Raw genomic sequence first — 12,956 nt, 5'->3', positions numbered from 1 at the left:
AAAGTATGCAGATTTAATGAAGTGCAGAGAGAGAGTCAGAAAGCGTATTAAGTAGTAAAATTCCCACCTTAATTTCGAAAGAAAATTTTGATTCGAGCAAGTAGTGTTTTTACCGACATCGAAAAAAGGAGGAGGTTATCAATTCGTCGGAGTATTTTTTTACTTTTTTTGTATGTAACCGCATTACTTTGGACCACGTTAACCGATTTTTATAATTCTTTTTTTAGAGGAATCATGAAAAAATTAACGATACTCTTACATTTTTGTATGAGAATTGAATTGGTTTTGTTTTTTTTTTTTTGCTTAAAAATTACTGATTTAATATTTTAAAGTTCGAAAAATTTAGGTGGTATCAAAAAGCGCCCCCTCGACAATTATAGTAGTTATATACATACATAAATATAGCTATGCTGAAACGGAACAAGTGTATAATTTTTTTCACTGGGAAAAAGAGTAGCTACTTTTTGCGAATTTATTCTGTTCACCCTGCCTTCGAAGCAACTACAGGAGCTGAATCACGGCATTTGATATCGAACAAAACAAGAATTGCAATTCGATTTTCAGATTACGGCAATTCAAATTACATTGTAAAGAAAACAACTGTAATTGAATTTTATTCGATTCGAAGCGAGTAGTCTTTCGATCACGAGCGCGTGCTTCGAGGCCAGGTTCGATTAAAATAGATCAATAGAATTTTTCTGAAATCGTTTGTAATTTTTTTTTTTGAGATATCTTTAAACTGATTTCATTTATTTTACTGTAGCAATATGGAAACAAGGATGTCCCAGAATATTACAAAGTCCAAAGTTGCATCTAATTTTTTTTCTTTCTGGTCAAATAACGCTAGGGTGGTCCTTAAAAATATCAACATCTAAATTGTTCTCCGCACAAAATAAATACATCTACGAAAATTTTAAAATTAATAAAAAAATTTGCTATGTAGCTGTATAAATGAAGAAGTTTTTGAGCAAAACTTTATAACTGAATAATAATCTTAAAGATTCTCGCTGCATACACTCTGTTCATGATACTTAAAAAAAAGTCAGCAATTTTATATTCATAGCTGCTTAAATGGAGAAGTTATAATGCAAAACTCTATGCTAAATTTGTCAGTGTCGATAAATTATTAAAACATTATAAATATACACTCATGTACCAAATTTCAGTCGGATATCTCGAAAACTAAGAGACTAGTTTGCATTTAAACAAGCAGACGAACGTGGCTAAATTTGCTCAGCTCATCGCTTTGCTCATTTTGGTATAATTTTTTAAGTGTCTGCCTGTTCTTCTAGGGTAACCACCTTTACCCCGAGATTGAAAAATATAATTATGTTCTTTTTCCACTTTTGTTTGTGTTTTTAATATTGCTTAACAAAATTTTAACTTAAAAAAATTCTTTAAAACAGGATTCGACGAAGCATGACTTTCTGCGGTTAAAGGTACAAAATGCCCCTTTCTAAAAGCGCCCTCCATGCAACAGCACGCTAGAGAAACACACACTACAGAAAAAATAATTTGCTAAAACAGGTATGTACGTAAGTTTCTTTGGAATAAAAGCCAAATTGTTACATAATAAAAACTAAGTAAATTTATAAAAATTTTCCCAAACCCTGTATATTCGGCCGAAAGTCCTTGAATTTCAGAATGAAAAGCCAGCCTGGCAACACTATTTTCTTCTGCTAATGATGAGAGATATAAAAAGAATCAAGATATAGTAATTTTTTCAAAATGTATTTTCTAATATTGCTTTATATAAATAAAAAAAACATAAAAACAATCTCTCGATAAAAGATCGTAAGATTATCTGAGTTTTAAGGCGGATTCTTCGTTCTTTTTCTCAAAATGAAGTGGAAGTTGAGTTAACAACCCAAAATCGTTCCGAAGTTTTCTCAGTTGCTCTCCCAGAGAGAAAAACACAACAACAACCACATGAAAAATTTCAAACTTCTGCACTGGAACGTTGACTCCGCCTTTATACGTACAACCAGGATCGAGAACCGGTTTGGAACCGGGCGACCCGTTTTTTTCTACTAATTAACTGAACCACTAACCGAACGAAAATTTTCCAGACATATTTGCTCCAAATGGAAACACTTTTTTATAAAGGCTTAGTGTTCTTTTCGACAAATTTTTAACCGACTTCAAAAAAGGGGGATGTTATCAATTCGTCGGAATATTTTTTTTTTTGCGTATATTACCGCATAACTTTACACGTTAACCGGTTTCTATATTTTTTTTTAAGGAAAGGTGGTATCTCAGGGGTGGGCCCATACTAATTTAGTTTAGATCCGATCATTGGAACATATACTCTTAAATTTTTATATGAGTATTGAAGTCGGTTTTGTTTTTTGCTTAAAAATTATTTGTTAATAAATAAATTTTCCAGATAGTTTTTATTTATTCTTTTCTTAAATATGGTAAACCATGTTTTTTACCATCCGGCAATTTTTTTACTAAATATGTACAGAGTAAAACATAAATTATAGGTATATGTTTTTATTTATATTTTTTGAATTGTTACCGAACCGAAATACCGGTTTAAAGACAAAAAAAAACCGTTTTGACGAACCAATCAAAAGGTGCAAAAACGGGTAGATCCGCTGAACTGAACCGACTAAATCACTTCCTGATAAAAATCATAAAATAAAGGTTTAATTCGATCTGAAATACAGAAATCCAATTTTAGTGGTTAAATGACGATTTTTATTATAAATGTCATCATAGGCGTAACGGTCCCTGTTTTTTTGTCGATGGAACGCTTTTTTTACTTAGCCGAAAATTTTATTTTCATTTGTAGTTCAATCGGAAATTGCTTATATTTGATATACATATAAAGTTTGGAAAACATTTTTATATTCGAGTTCGTTTCAATGAACAACTTAAATTTCCGATCCTCCCCTCTCAGCTCAAATACATACCTACAGAAAAACGTAAACGTAAATTTGCAGTATATTTGGCAAACAAACATTTCTAAACCAACTCTCCCCCGCGTTTAATTGCCTTCATTAGGTCACTGCTGGAAATCGCTTGCGCTATGCAGTTTCCATAAACAAAAATAGTGCGATTTATTTTTATGTACGGCTTCCCTTTGTTTTTTTTTTTGTTTGGTTTGAAAATAAAATCTTTAGTTATTTACTTGCTATAAATAATTTTTCAGATTTTTGCACGTAACAAAATTCGTAGATTGACATTTATCGTTTCATTGCTTCTTGCTTACTTGCTTAGTTGCTTCTCTTTATTGTATGTATGTATGTATACCGATTATGCAATATCAGTAGCATTTAAATATTGACTAAATACTATGATTAGTCGTTTACGGTTTTCTAAAGTCGTATGATGATTGCTGCATGCATTTGCTTATCAAGCGTTGAATTAATTATGTGTATGAGAGAGAGAGAGTGTGTATGGCTGTGTGTGTGTGTGTGAGTTAATCTAAACTCGTAAACACAACCTAATATGACGATTTTACGAATGATGATAACGGGTTTTTGGCCGCAATATAAATAGGAAGCTGAGTGTGGCTTTTTGGACTTGCAACGACTTAAAGTGAAATTGCGATGATGTGTTGCTAAAATTAAAAAAAAAAAATTAACGCTTTACTAAACACCACAATAAATGTTTATGTTTTGCTCCTTTCCTATGTACTCGCTTAATCGCTTTGTTGGCAAACATTAAAGTTTAAATATTTCATATGCTACCGACAATGTAACGTAAACATTTCGCAGACAACAACAGGACGAACGCTCACTCAAAGCAAACAACACGCAACTCAAATGATGTATAACGCAAGCCATTTATCCTATTCTGCTAACGCGCCTTTATCATTGCCATCGCCATCGCCATCGTCTTCGTCGTCGGTTCGCCGTCTTTCTGGGCTTTAATAATGCCTTCTTCGCCCATGCCATCGCCATCGCCATCGCCATCGTTGTCTTGCCTTCTCATCTATCTATGTGGTATCTATGTATATGTCGTCGTCATTGTCATCATTGGCGTCGACAACATTATTTTATGTAAACAACGGGAGATGATAGAAGTCGAACCCTCGGTATCCTTTGGCTGCCAGCCAAATGTAGACAACATGATAGGCGCCCGGTATAAAGCAGATTAGGCCAGCTACAAAGAACACCACACCTTGTGATGTGTTCGCCGGATCTGCGACAGCGAATGTACCGAATACAAAGAGACCGGTGCCGACAATCAACAATGTGACGGCAGCTAATACAGTTCGCCAATTTTCGCGCACCTTCGGATGCCGCCAACAGTATGTGTTGGTCTCCTCTGTGGGTATATTGCCATACTCTTGAATTAGCGAGTCGCTGTCACGCGATGTCGTATCCTCAGCATATTTGGTGTAGTTTCTGCAAAAGGAAAAAAAAAAACAAAAATGAAAAATGAAAGTCTTCATTAGAGTTTAAGTAAATAGTAGTACAAAAGTTAAATATTTGACTTTACTTTGCTATTCGAGCACACATGTGGTATGTAGCTGAGCAGAGTAGGTGCAAGCCAGCGTGGAACAACGTAAAATAAGGCTTAGAAAGACCCGCTAGGACATTGGTAACATGAACTACTTTAGCATTACGATCTGTACAGCATTTAAAACACGTGGATGTGATTTACCCCCCACCCCCATTTAAAACTCTTCATAATTCGGAAAATCACACATGTAAGAAATAAATCTTATAAGTTTTTATAATCAAAAAGGAGTGCGTCTGAAGTGAAACTTTCTTCGATTCATTTATAGTTCGTCGCGACATGAACTTTTTCAAACGCAGCAGCGACATCATGAATTTGTATGAGCTTGACTTAAAAGAAGAGGAAGAACCTCATCTGTCGCTGGAAAAATAGAAATAGATCTAATCTGGCCACAACTACAGTCGTCGTGTAGCCCTGTCGTCGCCAAAATAATTATCTATATAAGATTACGTGGAAAAATAATTTGACAGCTGTGGTCCGTAGCTCGTCGTTTTCATTGTGTTCGGGCTATTAGCCGTTGTCTTCGTCCTCATATTCGTAATCGTCTTCCTCTTCGTATTTGTATTCGTTTTCGTATTCCTGTTGTTGTATTCGGCTTCGTATTCATCCTCGTGTTCGCATTGGCCTTCGTATTTGTTTTTAAATTCTTCCTTTGTTTTGGACGCTATCTTCATATTCGTCATATCTTTATCGTTCATCTTCGCGTTCGTCATCGTTTTCGTATTGGTCTTTGTCCCAGCCTTAGACCTCTGCCTAGCGCATTTCGGTAAAACACTCTCAATATTATTGTAAGCGTAAATGAAGAGAAAAAAAACGGATTTTCACACATTTCCGTGACGATTTTTTAGTTCACTGCCGCCGCTTAACAAGTTTCACCTCAGGAAAAATAATTTGAAAAAAAAACAAGTATAATCTTAAAATTTAACCAATAGGATAAAGCTGTCTTCTAACCTTGCCTTGGCTCCTTCGTTTGTCTAAGCAGCTTACAAAAAACGACAGAAGCGCTAAGAGTAGAACTCCACACTAAGCTGTTTCAGTTGCCTGCGTTCCAGGACATAGAAACATCGAAGGATGTGAGAGAGCTAATGAATTAAGGAAGGCAGGAGGCTTTTTGGATGAATCGGATTTTACAGAGGAATTGATCTGCTTGGTCTCTAGTTAAACTTGCGTCAAGAATAGGACTCCCCTTTAATATAACCTGCCGCAGCTGTCAGTCCACTAAGTATGTAATTTTTATGCATGTCAGATGATCTTCATAAGGATCAAGCGACATTTTTACCAAATATTTAACAGAAAATATTAGACGATGTATGCCCGCTCAAAAAAGCTTAAATTGGCGTTCAGATAAAAGAAATAACTGTCTATAAGTAATTAAGCGTATAGCCATATCCACATATGCATATGTATGTATGTAGAGATGTACAATTAATTCCACTGATTGAACGCCAACTATTCATCAATCAAATATGCAGCCGCAATCACCGACTCACCGCTAAATGCCTGCTGGCCACTGTGGACCGAGATGTGCATTAGTACAGTTGCAGCGCCAACTCTACAGCGCACATTGATGTATGTATATTAGGGTGGTAAAAAAAAAATGTCTGCATTTTAATGCTCTCACCCCCTTGGTTTGCTTTATATCGAAAAAATTGAACCTTATTTTTTATTCTGAAATCAAAAAATATTTAGAGGTCGCTCAAATCGCTCAAAGTTTTCCATGTATTTTATTTGGCTAAAGAACAACTTTTCGTCGAAGTGGTATAGAATTCTTGAAAATCAATATTGCTCGGTAAACTCAGGTTCTCTTCAGAAGACTTCCAATAATAAACTAATAAACCAAATTTTTTAATACCGATTTTTTTCCGATCGAAAAATATTTATTATCAAGAATTCTATACCATTTCCACGAAGTTGTTTTTTTTATATAAAAAATATGGGAAAGTGTGAGCGATGCCTAAATATTTTTTTTTATTTAAATATATTTTTTCGATATAGAACAAGGTGGAGAGCATCAACCCTCCGACTTTGCTTTTTCACATGCATTTTCTAACCACCCTAGTGTACATACATACAGCGGCGGTCAAAAATGGATGAATGGTGTTTCGTTTTTAATATTTGCAATGATTTTCAAGCTAATTTTTTTTATATTTTTTTATAAAAACCTTGTTCACCTTGAATTTAGAAAAATTCCATAAATCTTTATCTAAATTTCGAGCGTTTTAACCAGAATTTTTATAATTTTTTTGGGTATGCAGTTAACGGGCTTATAAAATTTTAGTAAAATAAATTCAATTCATTGATTTTTAATATTTTTTTTTTGCGGCTTTTGCGTTTTTTTTTTATATAAATAGAGAAATTTAAGAAAACTGGCGTTGATTTTTTTTTTAATTATTTCGCAAACGGTCTTGCGCATATTCTTTGACAAGAAATTCATGTTTATATGGAAGAAAAGTGCAAAACGACGTCAACAAAAAAAAATATTAAAAATCAATGCGATTTTTTAGCCGCTCAAAACTTGATTTTATTTCACTAAAATTGTATAAACCTGTTAACTGCATACCCAAAAAAGTTATAAAAATTCTTTTTAAAAAGCTCGAAATTTAGATAAAAGTTCGTGGAATTTTTCTAAGTTCTGTATAAAGTTTGAAAGTATGATAAGCATGAACCATATTTTTATAAAATAATATCAAAAAAAATTTTAGCTTGAAAAACATTGCAAATATTAAAAACGAAACACCATTCATCCATTTTTGACCGCCACTGTACATAGGTATGTTCATATTTTACTATGTATGCTCACAGGTATACGTATGTAACTTTATATGGCAAACTTTAGCGGTAATTAAATGCGATTTACGTCAAATTATTGTATGTTGGCCTATTTTGGTGCGGCAATGCAGTCGGGCGAAACGTCATTATAAGCGATGCACACAAACATATATACATATGTAAGTAGTACAAACTACATGTTATCTACAAAAAAAGCAACATCACAACTGTCGTTCAATGTCCACAACTTCAAAGCGCTAAATGAATGTTGACGATGGCAAGTAAATAAAGGATAAACGTTACAAACTTACATACGCATGTATATTTAAGCTATTTACCTACAAACATGTGGTGTAAAAAAAAAATTTTGCATGCGACAATTTATGATTGTCAAGTGCATCGTCGTCGACAAAGCACAGGTGTCACATTGGAGGTATTCACTAATCGCAAGTTTACTGATATCTTACTATTTACTATGGGAAAAATATTTGAAGCTTTAAAAGGAATTTCTTGGAGTACTCGCTTAAGATCGATTGCCCTATTGATATCATTTTATGCGATGATGAAATTCCCACATTTAAATATGGCCCCAAAATGACTATTGAAACAAGATTTGGCAGCTCTTCTCAGAAACAGCCTTTGAGAGAAGTCTCTAGTCTAGAAGTCTGCAGAACAGTTACTCTAGAAGTTAAACAGCTGAAGGTACATTCCATTACAGAGTATATTAGGGTCTACCACAAAATTAGTGGTTAGTTTAAATACATGTAGGAACTGGTCTGGGGCATCAGAATGGGCTTCCGAGGGAACCCTTTAACCAGAGCTGCCCGTCTAACCTAATCTAAGCCTTCAATACATTGAATCCGCTCGGAGTATTAAGATACATTTCCGTTCGTTGGATGGGGGGAGCACATGTTCTTTTTGCACTGTCTAGGATAACACTATAGTACTATGGCGGTCACCGTAGCCGAGTCGTTAGAAGCTCCGAGAATAGTTGTTTTCTTATAGTTGAAAAAGCTTCTCATAAAAGCCATTTGCAGTTCGGAGTGGGCGTAAGACTTTAGGGTCCTCCATTTTTACAATAACATCAAGACTCTCACCAGAAATTGAAGAAGAAGGTCGACCAACCCTTTACCAAAATGTAAGCGCCAAATATACATTTATTTTTTTACTATGACCTAAGGTTAAGCTGACCACGACAGTTATAAAGACTATGCATGTTCTTGAATGAAAGCTGAGCCGGCTGGTAATAAAATTATATCTTCACTTTCAATATAAACTTCGATAAATCTATTATTTGTAGTCTATGCGCTATATTGAGAGCTACATACATATGTACATATCTCTGAACCTAAGCAGGCAATTATTTAAATAGAGTTATCATTTTTATACCTGATACCACACACATACAGCTAAGCTATACTATTAACAATTAATCTTTGACTTGTAACGATTAGTTATAACAACTTGCACGCTATGATGACTAAGGCAAAATAGACGCGTATATGTACAGCGTGGCGACGAATAACTGTTACCCAGGTTTTTTTGAGAAATAAAAGGGTCCTTCATTACTTTTGCGAAAAAAGTATTTTATTGTTAATTTTCCACAGATTTTACTTTAGTTGTTTTAATTAGTTTTTAAATTTTAACCCTTATTTACATTTGCCAGCAGTGTAAACTTTGAGAGGAAAGTTCACTTGGCACGCAAGTCTTTTTCAGGTGTATTTTTTCTTAGGCGTTGTATAAAAAAAGACAAAAAAAGAGAAAAACTGTATAGGGTTGTTCGAATGAATGGCCGTCCTAGTCACCAGTTCCGAGTCTATTAGATTTTTGAGTATGAGGCCTTATGCTAGACAGAAGGGGGAGTATAAGGGACTCAAAATGGAGAAAATTAGCCTATGGTTACAGAAGATATGGAATAAATTAATTGACGAAGGCCTGCGTGCCAAATTAACTTTTCTTTCAAAGTTTACACTGCTGCCAAATGTAAATAGGGATTAAAATTTAAAAACTAATTAATACAACTAAAGTAAAATCTGTGGAAAATTAACAATAAAATACCTTTTTCGCAAAATCTATAAAGGACCCTTTTATTTCTAAAAAAAAACCTGGGTAACAGTTATTCGTCGCCACGCTGTAATATTGCATTACAAAAGCAAGGAAAATTACATGAAAAGGTTTATTGTTTCTCAAGTGTTACGAGATATTTTTGTTTAAACATTGTACAATAGGGTGGTCCAACAACAGTAAAGTTTTCTGATAGAAAATATTTTTTTCTGATAGAGTTTTCTGATAGAAAAATATTGATTTTTAACTATTCAATACCATTTCTACGAAAAGTTGTTTCTTACCCATATAAAATACATGGAAAAGTTTATGCGCTTTGAGCGACCTCTAAATATTTTTTGGTTTTAAAATAAAAAAATAAGGGCGCACTTTTTTTCGGTATAGAGCAATTCTAGGGGGTGAGAGCATGAAAATTCCGACTTTACTTTTTCACATGCATTTTTGGACCACCTTATTGTACACCCATGAAATGAAGTTATTCTTGAAAAAAAAAATGCGTAATGATAAACAAGCGCAGCAATTTCTACTACCTATTGTTGTTTTTATCTCGTGCCAATGACATTGTACAATATTTATTTATTTGATGTCTAAAGTTGAATATGTACATATCAGTGGCAATTTATTAAAGCAACTTATCTCGAAATAAGCCATTGCCCTTTTAAAGCAATAATTCATTGGGTTATTTTTCAGGCGAAACATATTATTCTTTAATTAAAAATCAAACCTTTTAAAGTCACTTAAGTTGTTTTAATAAAATGCCACAGATATGTATGTAAGAATACGTATATACAATGTGCCCGTTCAAGATTCAAATCCAAAGTCTGCGTGCTGCAATCACCCTGCAGTGAAATCCCAAACTAGTCAGGAAAAATACTAGTTTACAACTAGAATTTCCTAACAGAAACCGAACTAGTTCGAAAATGACCAGAGTTGTACCAAGTACAAAGGATTTATTCACACCCTGTATTATTTGACTTCGACAGTTTAATACAATTAGGGGATTCACAAGACGTGTTAACCGTCGTAAAATCTTAAGCTTAACACTTGTTTATGTAAAATAGCGGTTAAAATGGTTGGGGGGTTGGCTAATTATATATTCTTTATCAGTTTAAAAGAATTTCGGTTTAGTTAGAAATCCCCTAAAACCATTTTAATTAAAAAAGATGTTAACCTTAAGATTTTACGACGGTTAACACGTCTTGTGAATCCCCTAAATAAAGTACACAAAATAATATCACTTTGTTTTGAGTATATCGTAAACCGTTAAATTGAGTACGTATTCAATTATACCAGACCTGTTACTTTGTTATTTTTGATCATTTTCAATTATTTTTTATTTTGTTTATTACACGATTAATATAATTATTTGATTAATTTCTATTATCAATCAATAAGCCAAACTATGGACAAAAATGAAGAATATTTAATAACTGCTTGAATTACACAGGCCAACAAGAGTTTTTAACCAAGAATCGGACTATACTTTTCCGAAGGTCTTTGACGTGCTGAATTCGAATCTGACCCCAGATCACGTCAGGTTTTCGGGATATTCTAACCTAAAAGTACAAAAATCACGGTTTTTGGGCGCATTTGAGCTGCACTACTCCTCCCCTTCAAAATTCATTTTAAAGCTTTAAAAAATCTTTATTTGTTACCGAGAAGTCGTCTGTTGAATTTACTGAGTTTAGTAAATTCGTTGATATTCTTAAAATGAGGAGTATTGGATATTGGAAATTGAAATATCTATGTATTTATTTTTTCTTTTAATTAATACTCAAAAAATTAAAAATAATTATAGGTAAATCTAAGGCTGCTAAATAAAAATATGTAAAATAAAAAAGTGTACTTAAATGTTTTTTATTGTATGTTCATGAATTCATTTTATTTTTTGACTCCCAAAGTAGTGGTTTTGGTCCATAAAGTAGTGGTTTTGGACTAGTATTTTTCTGTCTATTCTGAACTAGTATGAGACTGGTATATTTGTGACCGAAGTCTGACAATTGCCATTTCGTAGGACATCCCCATGTTAAAAATACCAGTTGATTGCATGGAAAAAAGATAGTTGGCTGACTAGTTGGGCATGCGATTCATACTAGTTGTGGGGTAGTTTACAACTAGTTCATTTGACTTCAGGGCATTCATGCATACACACACATACATGCATATGTTTATAATAAAGTAATAAAATAAAATTATAGTTTAAAAAACTAAAACCTCCCTATTATAATTGCCATTCGTTCTGTCATCAGGTATGTAACTTGAGAATATAAACTTGAGAAGATAAAAATGGAAGTTATTGAAAACCCCTGATTTCATGCCTTAGATTAACTCGTTTGCGAATATTTTAACAGTGTAAGAATTTTCATTAATGAGTGCATTATTTTAAGTTTGCGGAAATTTCTTCGCATGCGTCTACGTATGTACGCTGATACGTTCACCTACTGTTTTCCTGAAAAATAAAGTGACTAGTTCCGGATGGCTCGGGGTTCACTCACAAATATTTTAAATAAGGCATTGCAGCCGTATACAAGGATGTATGTATACATATGTATGTACACGCCTATGCATATTTAGTTGATCGAATTGTACTTAACTGTTAGTCACATACCCGTTTTGATTGCTTTAATACATCCTACGTAATTATTTCTCCAAAGCTGTTGGTGATTTGCGAAATTTATCGAACAAAGTGGGTAGATACAAGCAAATAAAAAATAAATTGCATTTGCCAGTTAAAAATTGCACAACCACCATAAATATTTATGACTAAGCAAATAACAGTGATATTTGTTTTATTTACTACGTGAAAATATGTATAAAATATACATATTTTATGACTTGTGGTTTATAATTGAGTGGGACACTAGTATAACATGAAATATTTATGTTTAAAAACAAAGTACACAGAGTGGTTGAACTTTACCATTTTTAGTTTGGGTAGGATACGATTTAGTTAAATTGCTATTACTGGAACACTCTTTGAGGTTTCACAAGTTCCAATTATCCACTGAAATGTCTTGAAAATACTATGATGACGATAACAATACATAACATTTTAAACACAAGAAGCTTCTTCCACAAAAAAAAATAAATAAATTTAATAGCTCAAAATATAGGTATGAAATTTAATTTTGCGAAATGACTAACGAATGAGTTTCGCCTTTTTAAAGCTTCTTTCATAGGTGGAAGGAAATTCAATTTCCATGGGTTCGACGGACGTGTGTTTGTGTGGTGTAAAAAATACACTGAATTTAAGCGAATATAAAATTGGTTCGATTGAGCTTTATCTCTATCTTTATCTTTATCTTTATCTTTATCTTTATCTTTATTTTTATCTTTATCTTTATCTTTATCTTTATCTTTATCTTTATCTTTATCTTTATCTTTATCTTTATCTTTATCTTTATCTTTATCTTTATCTTTATCTTTATCTTTATCTTTATCTTTATCTTTATCTTTATCTTTATCTTTATCTTTATCTTTATCTTTATCTTTATCTTTATCTTTATCTTTATCTTTATCTTTATCTTTATCTTTATCTTTATCTTTATCTTTATCTTTATCTTTATCTTTATCTTTATCTTTATCTTTATCTTTATCTTTATCTTTATCTTTATCTTTATCTTTATCTTTATCTTTATCTTTATCTTTAT

General features: G+C 32.9%; 2 protein-coding genes across 2 annotated transcripts in view; both read right to left on the bottom strand.

Annotated features, from left to right (window-relative positions):
* The window catches only part of LOC118746895 (histone deacetylase HDAC1), a 41,564-nt gene that overhangs the window by 22,486 nt on the left and 6,122 nt on the right, over positions 1-12,956 (bottom strand). The gene's annotated exons all lie outside the window — the stretch shown is intronic.
* Positions 3,108-4,358, bottom strand: LOC118746896 (transmembrane protein 134-like; the record flags this gene model as incomplete). Its single annotated transcript, XM_036480871.1, is given in 1 exon segment — positions 3,108-4,358. A coding segment is annotated over 1 exon segment (352 nt), but the record flags the coding sequence as incomplete, so codon positions are not given.

Source organism: Rhagoletis pomonella, unplaced genomic scaffold (assembly GCF_013731165.1).
Source record: "Rhagoletis pomonella isolate Grant_MI unplaced genomic scaffold, Rhpom_1.0 Rhpom_scaffold_00011, whole genome shotgun sequence".
Classification (NCBI taxonomy): domain Eukaryota; kingdom Metazoa; phylum Arthropoda; class Insecta; order Diptera; family Tephritidae; genus Rhagoletis; species Rhagoletis pomonella.
Note: the sequence above shows the minus strand (reverse complement) of the source record. Positions and strands in the feature narration are given on the sequence as shown.